General features: G+C 57.2%; 4 protein-coding genes across 4 annotated transcripts; 3 read left to right on the forward strand and 1 right to left on the reverse strand.

The window, feature by feature from the left end:
• Positions 1-336: 336 nt before the first annotated feature.
• On the forward strand, positions 337-953 carry C8A04DRAFT_33039 (uncharacterized protein; the record flags this gene model as incomplete). The annotated part of the gene is made up of 2 exons (XM_062782308.1): positions 337-416; positions 509-953. 2 exons carry the CDS (start codon positions 337-339, stop codon positions 951-953), a joined length of 525 nt encoding a protein of 174 aa, XP_062632853.1.
• Positions 954-1563: 610 nt separating this feature from the next.
• C8A04DRAFT_40697 (uncharacterized protein) lies at positions 1564-3787 on the reverse strand (the record flags this gene model as incomplete). Its single annotated transcript, XM_062785034.1, has 4 exons — positions 1564-2411; positions 2517-2646; positions 2711-3526; positions 3728-3787. The coding sequence occupies 4 exons, from the start codon at positions 3785-3787 to the stop codon at positions 1564-1566; spliced, it is 1854 nt and encodes a 617-aa protein (XP_062632854.1).
• Positions 3788-4641: 854 nt separating this feature from the next.
• C8A04DRAFT_40698 (uncharacterized protein) lies at positions 4642-7874 on the forward strand (the record flags this gene model as incomplete). The annotated part of the gene is made up of 2 exons (XM_062785035.1): positions 4642-5759; positions 6581-7874. The coding sequence occupies 2 exons, from the start codon at positions 4642-4644 to the stop codon at positions 7872-7874; spliced, it is 2412 nt and encodes an 803-aa protein (XP_062632855.1).
• A 3517-nt stretch (positions 7875-11391) lies between these two features.
• C8A04DRAFT_15831 (uncharacterized protein) lies at positions 11392-12758 on the forward strand (the record flags this gene model as incomplete). The annotated part of the gene is made up of 3 exons (XM_062778631.1): positions 11392-11793; positions 11872-12223; positions 12316-12758. 3 exons carry the CDS (start codon positions 11392-11394, stop codon positions 12756-12758), a joined length of 1197 nt encoding a protein of 398 aa, XP_062632856.1.

Raw genomic sequence — 12758 nt, forward strand, 5'->3', positions numbered from 1 at the left:
CAGCAGCTTGACTCAACATCATTCCAGAAGACAGGGGAATTTGTGCAGGCTTGTCAAGGGTAATCAGCTCTGATTATGCTCAGTTGGCGGTGGCCCCTTCCGAAACGGGTAGGACCACACTCGACAGGAAGGTTCAAACGGGCTCTCTCCGGAGAACAGCCTCTTTCGTATTCCTAGTAGGTACCTATAAAAAGTGAGGCCGTCAAAGATAATAGTTTCTTGCACAGTTAGCAACCTTAACTTCCGTCAACTACATCACATTCTGCTGCTCTCCACCAACACCGACTTCATTGTATCACCACCTCACACAGTTACAGAGAAAACAAAACTTAAATCATGGCTGACCACCAACATCGCTTGTACCTCACTCTCCACGTCAAAGGAGGGGCCCCAGTTGTCCCGGTACAGGATGACAAGTAAGTGACCCCTCGTTCCAGTCCAGCCTCCATCTCACCCCCCCATCTAACAACACCAACCCCCCTCCCAGGTAGCACTGGGCTCTCCTCAGCGGACCAACGACCCAAGACGAAGAAAGCAAAGGCTACCGCTACCAAGCCCGGAAGCGTACCATCGGCCCTGACACCTCACTATGGCAATATGACCAAATCGAGACCACGATGCTTCCCTCCGCACAGACGCTCGTTCGAATCGTACTCGGCAAGGTTGTGGACCTGGGCAAGATACATCACATCCTGAGCAATGTCCAGTTGCGGCCGGAGGAGGAAGGGTGGGACTCGATAGTGTGGGTCAAGGAGGCGATTGAGGCGCTGCTGCGGGAGGAGGACGCGGCGGTGGAGTTTGCTGAGGGGGTGAATTGGGAGAATGTGAGGGTTTGGGCGATGTGGTATGTGGGGAAGAAGGAGAAGGAACATCGGTTTGATGGGGTGGTGAGCTTTGATCCGTTGAGGACGCCGACGTGGGATATGTTTTGTCAGGAGGAAACTGAGCCGTGATGGGGGGGTTTGTTGGGGGTTTGAGAGGGTAGCGAAATGATCCAGCGTTGAAAAGTTCCTCAACTACCCCGTCTTAATCGTTCCCTTTTTTGTTCGTGCGGCAACGGCGTCAAGAGCCGATAGACCTGTCCCTCCAGGAACAGGTTGGACGGGCTAGCGCGCACACGTGTGTGTCCTCTCAGTACGGCGGAAGCCACCCGTGCGTTGTTGACGAAGACCCCGTGAAGGCTACCCGTCCCGGAAGAACAATTAACACAGTCCCAATATGTTTTGTGCAAAAGGGAGATGGTCCCCGAGTTGTTTACGATGTGGTGGCTTCAGGAGGAATAACACAAAACGGTACAGTAGACATCCGTTGCAGATTGTCATCCATATAGTGTTGCGAGTAGTTTGTTCGACATGCCCTTCTCCCCTCTCTCGAGCTTGTGCTTTTGCCTGAGTAGCAGTAAAGACGCTAAAGCCAAACGCCATAATTATCGACCCCCGGAGTACATCCAACCCATTTCAACCCTCATATATGTACATACAGGCCAATATCCGTACCATCCTCCGATCCTAAAACTGACAAACTAAAAAAGAAAAAGACGCCCCCCCAAAAAAACTAAAAAAATCACAACAACCCCAACCGTTCCCTCAACGCAGTCTGTTCCCTCCCCCACCTCGTCCTCTCCCCCAACTTCCCCATCCTCCCCTCCCCATCCTCCGGCCCCCCCTCCCCCATCCCTACCGCCGCGCGAATCCCAATCTCCTCATACAACCGCCCCAACACCGCCGTGGCCCTTTCCTTCTGGCTCGGCGTCAAAAACGCGCACGACGCTACCAAGCGGATGGAATGCACGATGACTAGCGCGCCGGCGCCGTCGTGGGTGGCGGTGGATGGCGATGGCGATGGCGATGAGGACGAAGATGAGGATGGCTGGCCGGGGCGGGTGGGGGAGATGTCGCTGAGCGCGTACGGCACGCTGGCGAGGATGTCGTCGATGGTGAGGGAGACGTCGTTTGTGAGGAGCGGGGCGTAGGCGGCGAGGGCGTCGGCGATGGGGTCTGGGGGAGGGGGTTTGTCGTGGTACATGGGACTTCCTGTTGGGGGGGTGTGGGGGGGTGTTCGTGGGAGGGAAGATGGGTTTGTTCCCGTGGATGGGGAAGAGGAGGATGTTGGTGATGGGACGGGTCCGCCGGCGGGGCGGAGATGGTACCGGGTTAGCATGGTCACTAGTAAGATCAGTCGGGCTGATCGGATGAGGATGATGGTGCATGCTGTTTCGGCGTCGTAGTGCGTTGTCCCGGAGGCAATCTCGCCAAGCGCGGTCGGCGTGCTGCGGCTCTTGAAGACGGTTTGCCAGTAGGCGGCCGCTTCGACGTCCCAGTGGTGGAATTCGTCCAGACACTCGGAGCAGCTGCGCAGGATGGCTTGATTGGGGTCTTCGTCCGGGTGGGCAGCATCGGGGTCTGGGACGTCTGCGATGGCGAAGTCGTGGTGTTGTGTGAGGGGGTCGTTGTCAAAGTCGGGTTCTTGTTTTGGTTGGGGTTGTTTCCCGGGACGGCCAGGCGGTGGGAGGAGACGTTGGCGTAGAGCGAGCGTGCGCGACATCATGGCGAGGGCGCGTAGGAGGGGGTCAAAGGTGCCCCAGACGGTGGTAATGGCGCCGGGGTCGACGTAGGTGTCGTCGTCGTTGAGGAATGAGTGCATTTGCTGGGGACTGTGTTAGTCTCTTTGCTTCGTTTTTGGGCAAGTATTTCCCTCCCTAAGTACTCACCAAGCGGATCAAAGACAGAAACAACAACTCGGCCCCGCGCCCGGTGGTAATCTGTTCGGGCCCCCTCTTCTCAATCAGATAATACAGCCCCGCGGCATGATCTCCCTTATTCCCAGTTGATAACTCTCCACTGATATCCTTCAGCGCACACAGCAACAGGATCGATGTGATCACCTTGTCGTCCGTTGCTGTCTCCTCGCTCGCAATGTTGTCTCGCAGCATCTTGATGGCGCGGCCGTAGTGCCGGTACGACTCCATCTTAAACCGGTTGCCGCCAAAACGGTTGTACGCAGCCATCTGGGCGACGGCGAGCGTGGCAGCCTCGAGGAGGCCGCCGCCGCCAGAGCTGTGCGCGTCGTAGAGGGCGGGCAGGTGGGAGAGATGGCCGGGAAAGCCGTCCTCAGGGTTGGGAGTCACGAAGCGGGAGATGAAGTACGAGAGCGAGGCGGTGTCGTAGCAGGGGTCTGGGGCACGAGGCGGGGATGGCCAAACGACGTGGATGCCATTGGAGAAGGATTGTTGGCGTTGTGGTGATTGTGATATTGGTGATAGTTGCTGCAGCTGGGTTTGGTGGTGTTGAGGTTGGGGCAGCCGGATAAGCTGTTCATGTTGGAATTGATGTTGCTGCGGCTCTCCTCCCCCCTGTTGAGCCTCTTGCCCTTCTTGTTTCTCACGTCGTTTCTTGCCTCTCGCCGACTTCCCGTCCGCCCCGGCCGCGGGGTTGCGCCGGTGGCGGAATTGGAACTGGTCGGTGTATCCGGTGCATGGCTTTCCGTAGATCATGCACCGGCGGCACGACGGCTTGGTCTCATCGCACTGTTGCCAGACACCCAGAATACGGCGGTCAGTTACGTGATCCACTCATCGCGCCAACAACGACTTGTCTCTGACTCCGTATCCAATCCAATGAATTGCGTCCATCTTTCTTTTTCCCATCTGTTTGTCTTTTTTTTCTTTCCTTTCTCCTTTGGCATCTTTTTTATGGGGCAAAAACCCGGGGTCTGGGGAAACACCCACCTTAACTTTGCGCTGGCGACAGCGCAGGCACCCCGTACTGAAATGTCCGGGGAAGACCATCGTTACCACGTTCTGCGCTCCGGGTGGAGGTCGCGGTGGAATGAAAAGGGAACGCTCCGCAGGTGCGTGTGTGTGCTGGCTGGTTCGGCTGACACGGCTTTGCAGTTGTGCTTGCCGTGCTTGCTGTGTTGCGGTGCCTTGCGGGGGGCCGTAAGGGGGGCCAGAAGATGCGAAGACGCGAGGGAAACCACCCAATCTGCGAAGTCGTACGCGAAGGGCAAGCACAACCGACGCAAAGCAAGGAAAACGCGAAAAATGCGGGGGGGGGGCCGTCGGTGGCCTGACTCGGTGCGGCCTAGCTTGCGATGGCGTACCGAGGTTATATGGGCCCTTCCAGGTCCTGGTTCAGTGGGCCGCCAAGAAATCGTAAGTGGATTTCCCGACGACGATCTTTTTGCTTGTCACCCTCATGTCCACTTCCGGGATTGTTCTTTTCCAGAGACCCCCAACGTCATGCAGTGATGGTTTCAGTCTACGTAAACTCCGGCCCTCGACCGTTGACCCCGATATTTCCCCAGACCTCCGCTCCTCCGCATCCGCGAACCACCCGAGAATCGACGGAATGGACCCGAAGGAGGTGTTTGAGAATGAGCGTTGATGGTTTGACTCCGTGGCCATGGGGAACCGTTCGAGAGAAACCATTAATGTTCCCATGTCATTAAGTTAATGCGTGTCATCCGTAATAACCAACTGACTCCGTGCAATTTTCACAGTGGACCCTCGCTCGTTGCTTTGACGACTTTTTCTTCCATTGCCCCCGGATCATTAAAACTAATAACTTGCTTACCGTGTAAAATTAACCTCAACACCAAAACAAGTATCACCACATCCCACAGATCGGAGAACAACCCACAATGGCAGCCAACGTCCTCTCCCTCCCAGCCACGGTCCTCTCGGCCCTCACCAAACTGGCCCTCTGCCCCCTCGTCAGCGGCCCACTCCTGCTATCCACCACCTATTTCCCCTCCGCCGTCCGCAAGGCCGTCGACGCCCTCGCCCGCGCGATCCCATCACCCGCCATCGCCGCCTGGCTGACCTCTTTCCCCCTCAACTCCCCCACCCTCCTTACCACCCTCCGCGTGCTGCTCGGCCTGGGTATCGCACGGACCCTCAACCGCGTGCTCAGCACAGCCGCAGCGAACAACTGGCGGTTAGGCGTAGCACCGGGCTGGGATGACTGGAAGCAGGAGATCGCAGTGGTGACGGGGGGTTCAAGCGGGATTGGGAAAGCCACGGTGGACCGCCTCCTGGCGCTCGGCGTGCGGGTCGCGATTCTGGACGTGCAAGAGCCGCCAAAGGAGTTGGTCGCCGCACACCCCGCGGGCGTGTTGTTCTTCGTGCACTGCGACGTGACCTCCTCCGAGTCCGTCGCTGCCGCGGCCGCAGCTGTCCGCGCCCACTTTGGCGGCCAACACCCGTCCATCCTGATCAACAACGCCGGCGTGGCCAAGCCCATGCCCATCCTGCAGACGCAGGAACCGTTCCTGCGTCGCATCCTAGGTGTCAACCTCATGTCGATGTGGTTCACCACGCAGCAGTTCCTGCCGGCCATGGTGGCGGCCAACAAGGGCCATGTGATCACCATCGCCAGCGTGGCGTCGTTTATTGGACTCGCCACGGCGGCCGACTACTCGGCTACCAAAGCCGGTGCTTTGGCGTTCCACGAGTCGTTGACTGTGGAACTGAAGCACCATTACCACGCGCCGCGTGTGCTGACGACGGTAGTGCACCCGAACTTTGTGCAGACGCCGCTGGTGAACTCCTTTGCGGAGCGGCTGAGGGAGAACCGGGTCAAGATGTTGACGCCGGAGCGGATCGCCGAGGAGGTGGTCGGGAGGATTGAGAGCCGCAGGGGCGGGCAGTTGGTGATCCCGGGGACGTCGACTTTTCTCACTGGGATTAGGGGTTGGCCGACCTGGGCGCAGGAGCTTGCGCGCGATGTGGCGGGCCGGGGATCTGTTGGGAGGATGCAGTAGGTGTTTCTTCTCGAGAGTGCGAGTCCCTTGTATTTGGTTGTGAACTGTGTATAACGTTGAATGTCACATTGGTATTTATTCCAGTATTATGGTCTATAAATTCTACGTGCTGGAGATAGCTTTACAGGTGATACCGTGACCTTCTCCCGCTGAAGCATGATGTCCTCCGCTGAAGCATGTGAATGAGCCTTCTTGACATTCTACCTTGAGTGCGTACTGTGTAGTACACTTCCATACGTCGTCCAATTAAGGCATGTGTTGGGATAGGTGACGACTCAGGGGTTCATTGTGTGTTGAGACATTTCCAGCTGAATTGACCCCTGTTTGCGCCTTGGAAGGGAGCATCCACATTTTCCTGGGGTCCGGGGGTGGGGATCGGGCACTCAGGGGACGGGCTCGTCCCGAAGGCTTGCTTTTGTGTCCGATCTCCGTCCGCGGAGCTGAACTTCCACATGCAACGGAACACTCCGCACTTTGCAGACGACTGATGGGGTGGGGATGGGGTACATACATAGTAGAAGTATGGGTTGAATCCTCCCAGCTTGCTCAACACCATCTCGACATTCATATTTGAGCAGCCGCTTCTCCCCAGACTGGCTCTCACTCATTAGCCCTCACTTACACTCTCACCACTAATCCCACACCTTAAGCGCCCTGGCGCCATGAAAGACGAAGTACCGTCGCCCTCGGCGACCAACAAGGAGACCGGGCTCCCAGCCTCATCGTCAACCCTCAAAGAAGATGCAGCCTTCACCAGCCACAACTTCGACAAGTACGCCATCATCCCGGGTTCCGGCGTGCCCATCGGGCATGGCAGTCCGCCCACCACCACCGAGATGGCCAAGATCTACATCTGGATGATCCTCAAGGGACCCTTCGCGCTCGCACATTACATCTTCGACGTCTTGCTTGGCATAGTCCCGGGCATGCGCCCAAACCCAGAGTGGACGTTCAACCAAGCCCTACGTGTACGCGTCGTGCGCCTGGCACTCCCCTACATCTCGCGGCTGCGCCTCGGCCACAAGACACCGCTCAAGCCCAGCTGGGGCCGCGAGCGCAAGCGCTGGGAGGTCATGCAGCCGGCTCCCGCGGCCGCGTTTGACCGGCCGCCCTTCACCGACGAGCGTGAGCGAGCAAAGGAGGCCAACAACAACAACACCAAAAACGGCCCGGCGCTGTTCGGCCCCGAGCCCGTCGGCGCCACCTGGACGCCCTCCCTGCCCCCTCCCGCAGGCGAGGTCAAACCAACCCAAACAGTAGCCCTGCACTTCCACGGCGGCGCCTTCGTCATCAATACCGGCCGCGACAAAGACTCCAAGTTCCTCGGCAAGACCCTCCACAAACACCTCGGCTGCGCCTTCGTCTGTCTCCCACAATACCGCCTGTGCACCACCGAACCCAGCCGCTTCCCCGTCCCCCTCTACGACGCCGTCACAGCCTACCACTGGCTTATCCACACCAAGAAGATCCCCGCCTCCCAAATCATCCTCTCCGGCGACTCCGCCGGCGCTACGCTCGCCTTCGCCCTAGCCCGCTACCTAGCCCGCTACGGCGCTGGTTTGGGCTTACCTTTCCCCGCGGCTATGGCTGTCTGGTCGCCGTGGATTGATGTATCTGCGGGACTGTACCATGATATGCAGCTCACGCCGCAGTACAAGACGGATTACCTTAACCGGGACTTTGCAAGGTGGGGAGCGGATGCTGTGTCGGGGTATGGCACGATTGATCCGAAGGGGGAGTGGTTGTCGATTATACGGCATCCGTTTTCGCCGCCTGGGTGGGAGACGGAGGCGGAGACGGAGACTACGGGTGAGAAGGTGACTGAGAGCGGATCAACGCGGCCCGCGAAGGTGCCGATTTTTGTGCAGGGGAGCAATGGGGAGACGTTGTGGGAGGGGATTGAGGCTACGGCGGAGCGGCTGAAGACGGAGGTGCCTGGGTGGGAGGTCACGTTGGAGGCGTCGCCGGGCCCGCATGATATTATCCTGATGGGGGATATCATTGCGTTTGAGGACGAGGTCCGGGAGACGGCGTGGCGGGCGAGAGAGTTTTTCTTGGCGCATTCGAAGTTGACGCTGCAAGGGGGGCCGAAGAAGGGGGCGGCCGTTTAGCTTCTCCTGTATTTTGCGTTCTGTACCAAGTGTGTCTTGAATATGGTGTTTTTGTTGTTCCGGTCATCTTAGGGTTTAGGGCTGGCTGGCTGGATAATGTCTCGCTGTTCGGTGTCGCCAAAAAAACAACAAAATTATTGTGCCATGACTCGTCGTCACAAGCCAGGAACAGAAACAGCCTCACATGCCGAGGCGACTTGGCATCAACCCGCAAACCGGGGTCTCAATGGCAATTGTTGAGCACAAAAAAAAGACTCGACGTTGGGGTTTTGGAGAAGGGGGTGTGGCCAACAATTACAAATTGCGGGGGACGTGGGGAACCCTCTGTTCGTCCCTGGAGAGACAAGCTTGAACCCCGCCAACCCGCTATGAACCATCCACTACCATCCCAACCCACTGTCGCCCGGTCCCTGTTCTCAACCTCCATTGGGAATGGTTTCCGAACTTGAGAACCTTGATAACCTCACTTGCTCATCGCCTCACTGCAGAATTCCGTGCAAACAAGCGCACGCTCCTCGCCTTCAGCTCAGCAGATCATGAATACGACCTCCGGGAGGGAAGGAAAACTCCGAAATAAGTATCCCGAGAGGAATCACCTTCACATGCTGTCGGCTGTCCTTTTTCATCACATCTTCTTCTCGCTCGCGCCCTCATCCCCAACAGCCGGAGACTTAGCCTTGGCGTCGGCGCAATGCCGAAGCTGCAGCGCACAAACCTGCGCACAAGCCTCGGGACGTCCCGACTTGGCGGACTTACACACGCTACATTGGGCGATTGCCTCGGGATTGATCCGGCTCGCGAAGTGCGTTTTTGCGGGATAGTCCACAACTGTTGGGAAGAGCTTTGTTTGCTATCGTGATTTATCGCGATAGTGACGTGGAGCTGACGGCGAGCTGACGCGGCGAAGATATTATAATTTCGGTAAGGCGGGATTGTGCCTCGGCTTTGGGTATTGCGTGTGTGGGTTGGTCAGAAATGGAAGAGTTTATGAAGCGGATAACTCCTTCACATCTATCATCACCACCAGAAAAATATTATGAGAGAGGATTTTGAAACACAAGCAGGACTCCGTCCACTTGTCCGCCTGAGTTCGAGCCCATGGACAACTCAGGGAGATGGCTGATCCAGGGCCCGCCCCCCTGAGCAAAGTCAACAACCACGCTGTTAGGGCATAGCATCAACTCACACCCACCGCTGAACAACACGGCCGGATGGGATAAACAACATAAGCCTGGGTGGGATATGGGTTTCGTTGGAAGAGGGCCGGGGAGCGTTGAAGCTGGAGCAGAAGATCCATGACGACGACCACGGTCCCTCCCAAGTCCGGTGTCTTCTCCGCGCCAGCTCGTCCGCGCTGTGGCTCCTTCTGTTCAGCACTCCCCAAACCACCACCGCCCCTTGCAGGAACCTTGGAAGACCTGCTGGAGGGACTCACGCCCACCGGCCGAAGACAGCAAGCATAACGAACACCACCACGAACGACAAGCCCGATGGAGTCAAGAGGTCGGGGTTAGGGTTGGTGTTGGAGTTTGAGAAAACAAGCTCTATGTTTAGGGAAGTTAAAACAAAGGGGGTTGGTGGTGTCTCGACAACAAGATCTTTCGTTACGACAACACCAGACAAGACGACTGCCCAAATCCGATTCAACAACTCCCCTCTCACAATCTCTCGACGACAAACCCCCTCACCAACCAATCACCTCGTCGACCGACCGACTGCCCATTAGAACCAGCAAACGGTGTTGTGTGGTACGGATCAGGCCCTTGCATGGGCTGAACCCACTCTGAGGATGTCAAAGAGGACATGTCCAACAACGAGCCGCCGACGTCAGTGTGCAGCCGTTAGGGGTTGGAGAATGGAAGGGTTGTGACGGACATGGTGGTTGGTACCGTGGGTAGTGTACTTCGGTCCCATGTTTAGACGGCTGGGAGAAGGCTGATCCGGGGGCATCATGGAGGGAGAAGTCGGATATGGAGTCTGCCGAGGTCGAGGACACATGTTGGGCGTCTTCGTCAAGCATGTCTTAACCCACATCTTGAAGAGGGGAGCGCGGGGTAGCTTCCGTTAGTGTCCGACTACTGCCGGTCCGGACTGGACGGTGTGTTATTTCGGGGCACGGCCGGGTGAGGCTTGCGAGGGTTGCGAGGGTTGGTGGGGTCCTGAGAAGGCTCCCTGGGTCAGCTTTCATAGCTCAGAATATACGAGAAAGGAACGAGTTACGATTCATCCACCCGAAAGTTGTGTTGGTCTCATCTGAAAAAACGCGAGTCGGTGAACATTCCGGATCCAGGTACGAGGTACATGTCTCGGCTCCTTCTCGTGGTGTTTCACCGACCTTACCCCGCATTCGTGATTCCAACGGCCTTCCTCGGTTTCTCAAATCTCAACGTCCAAAACCCCTCTTCACATGCACACTTCATGCATCACCGTTGCCAAACGCAAGACCACAGATCATCCCGAGCACCTACATCCACATATCAATTCCAGATCTTCCTTCCCGAACAATAATACCTTTCCGAGTCCATCCTCCCGAGCGAAATCCCTCAACCCGACAAAGTGACTTGGTGACCCGGATTCCCCCGCTTCCCCAGACTGCCCGTGATATTCCAACCCCCTTCGCTCCGTCAAGAAGGATTTCCCCACGGGGTGTTGGTGACCCGGGATGGCGGGGGTGGGTCTGGCACTCGACGCCTTCCCGACTTGCCCTGGTTCCCCACACACCCAACGCCCTGAAGGCCCGGATGAGATCGTCGCGCAGCGTGCGGGGTGCAGGACGTCACAGGGATCAGCGCCGTTGGTGGGGCGACATTTTTGAGGACCTGGATTCCATTCTGGGGTTTCTTGCATTTCTGACCCTACACTACTGCCGACACAACACGGCAGCACGGTTGATGCAGGTGTTGGTGGTGTTCTGTAAAGGCGGGTTGAGAGTGTAGTGTAGGTGGAATGAAATGGAGGGTTGGATTTACCAGCTATTGGGATAACTTAGACGTCGAACCATCCACATTTGGGGTTGGCTTCCGAGAGTTGGGTTACTGTGATTGCAAGTTTATGCGGGGTATTTTGCCTTGTGAGTTGGGAAAAGGATGTCAATTGCTGTGGACGATGTCAATTCCAGATTGTAGTTTCGGGATGGGTTATCCCAGTTGCTTGCTTGCAGTACTCAGTCAGCAATCGTCTTGGTGGCCTTGGGATCTTGAATTGGCATTGAGGACGCTATTTTGGCGTGGTGATGATCACGGCCAAGTTGGAGGTTAAGTTGGAGGCCGCCTGTGGCCTCGCCCAGGGTATTTTTGTGTCGTTTGTCGCGTGCTTGATGTCATGCGTCTGCATTCCCCCAACACGATGCGGGTTTCAACAGCCAGTTATTGTCGCTAATTTAATCGATATCTCACCGTGCGTGTCTTACCTTGACAACACATTTTGATTAAATCTCAACGACCCCAACAACAACAAACATCACAACAACAACCACACAACCTAAAACTCCAACAACATAATTACGCGCCCACCCATCATGTCCGCCCTCCCAGGCCACATCAACACCCTCACCCCCTCCGAAACCCTCCTCCTCCAACAAACCTGGATCCACCTCCTCCGCCTCTGCGGCATCAACAACGGCCCCACCACCACCACAGCAACCACCACCTTCTCCTCCATCCCCAACCGCACCCGCGACCTGCAAGAGCACCACCTCCCCAGCGCAGCCGGGTCCGACCCCTCGGCCGACGGCGTCCGTCGCGCGCTATGGGGTCTGATCCAAGCTGACCACCCGGACGTGGCCGTGCTAAGGTTTTTGCGCGCCCGGAAATGGGATGTGGACCGCGCGACGAATATGTTGGTCGATGCGCTCGGGTGGAGGCAGCAGCAGCGCGTGGAGGAGGATGTGGTACGCGAGGGGGATGGGTTTGCTGCTGTTGTGGAGGTGAATGGGGATGGGGAATTGGAGCGGCGCCCCTCGGCTTCGAGCAGCAACCAGGGGCTGCCGGAGGAGGAGCAGACGGAGGAACAGAAACAGTTTCTGGCGCAGTATCAGTCAGGGAAATGTTATGTGCGTGGGACGGATCGGGAAGGGAGAGTGGTGTTTGTGGTGAGGGTCAAGTTGCATGATCCGAAGAAGCAGACGACGGAGGCGATGGAGCGGTTTGTGTTGCATACGATTGAGACGATCAGGGTTATGATTGGGGGCTCGCAGGCTGAGCGGGCGTGTTTGGTGTTTGACCTGAGTGGGTTTGGGTTGCGGAACATGGACTTTCATGTTGTGCGGTTTTTGGCGCAGGTGTTTGAGGCACGGTATCCGGAGTATTTGGGGGTGGTGCTGATTCACAATGCGCCGTTTGTGTTTTACGGTGAGTTTCTCTGTTTTCTCTTTTTCCAGTGGAGCCTTTTGTCTACTATCACATCCTTGACACGAGATGCTGACTATAACTCGTCCTCGCAGGCGCCTGGAGCATCATCAAGCCCTGGCTCGACCCCGTCATCGCGTCCAAAATCAACTTCACCAGCGGGACCACCGGCCTAACCGCTTACATCGCGCCCGAGATCCTGCAGTCTCACTCCGGGGGTAAAGACACCTGGGAGTACAGCTACGTTCCGCCGACCGCGGGCGAGAATAAGGTGATGCGGTCGGCCGAGAAGAAGGAGCTGTTCGAAGCCGAGCGCCGGGACCTGATCGGGCAGTTTGAGCAACTTACGCTCGAGTGGGTGGCCACCAAGCCTGGGTCGGCTGAGGCGACGGAGAAGCAGGAGGAAAGAAAGCGGTTGGCGGGCAGGTTGAGTGAGACCTTTTGGAGGCTTGATCCGTTTGTGAGGGCGAGGACGTATTATCACCGTGTGGGTGTCATTGGGCCAAAGGGAGACATTGATTACACTGCGGCGTCTTGA

This window comes from Dichotomopilus funicola, assembly GCF_033296635.1.
Source record: "Dichotomopilus funicola strain CBS 141.50 unplaced genomic scaffold C8A04scaffold_108, whole genome shotgun sequence".
NCBI classification, from domain to species: domain Eukaryota; kingdom Fungi; phylum Ascomycota; class Sordariomycetes; order Sordariales; family Chaetomiaceae; genus Dichotomopilus; species Dichotomopilus funicola.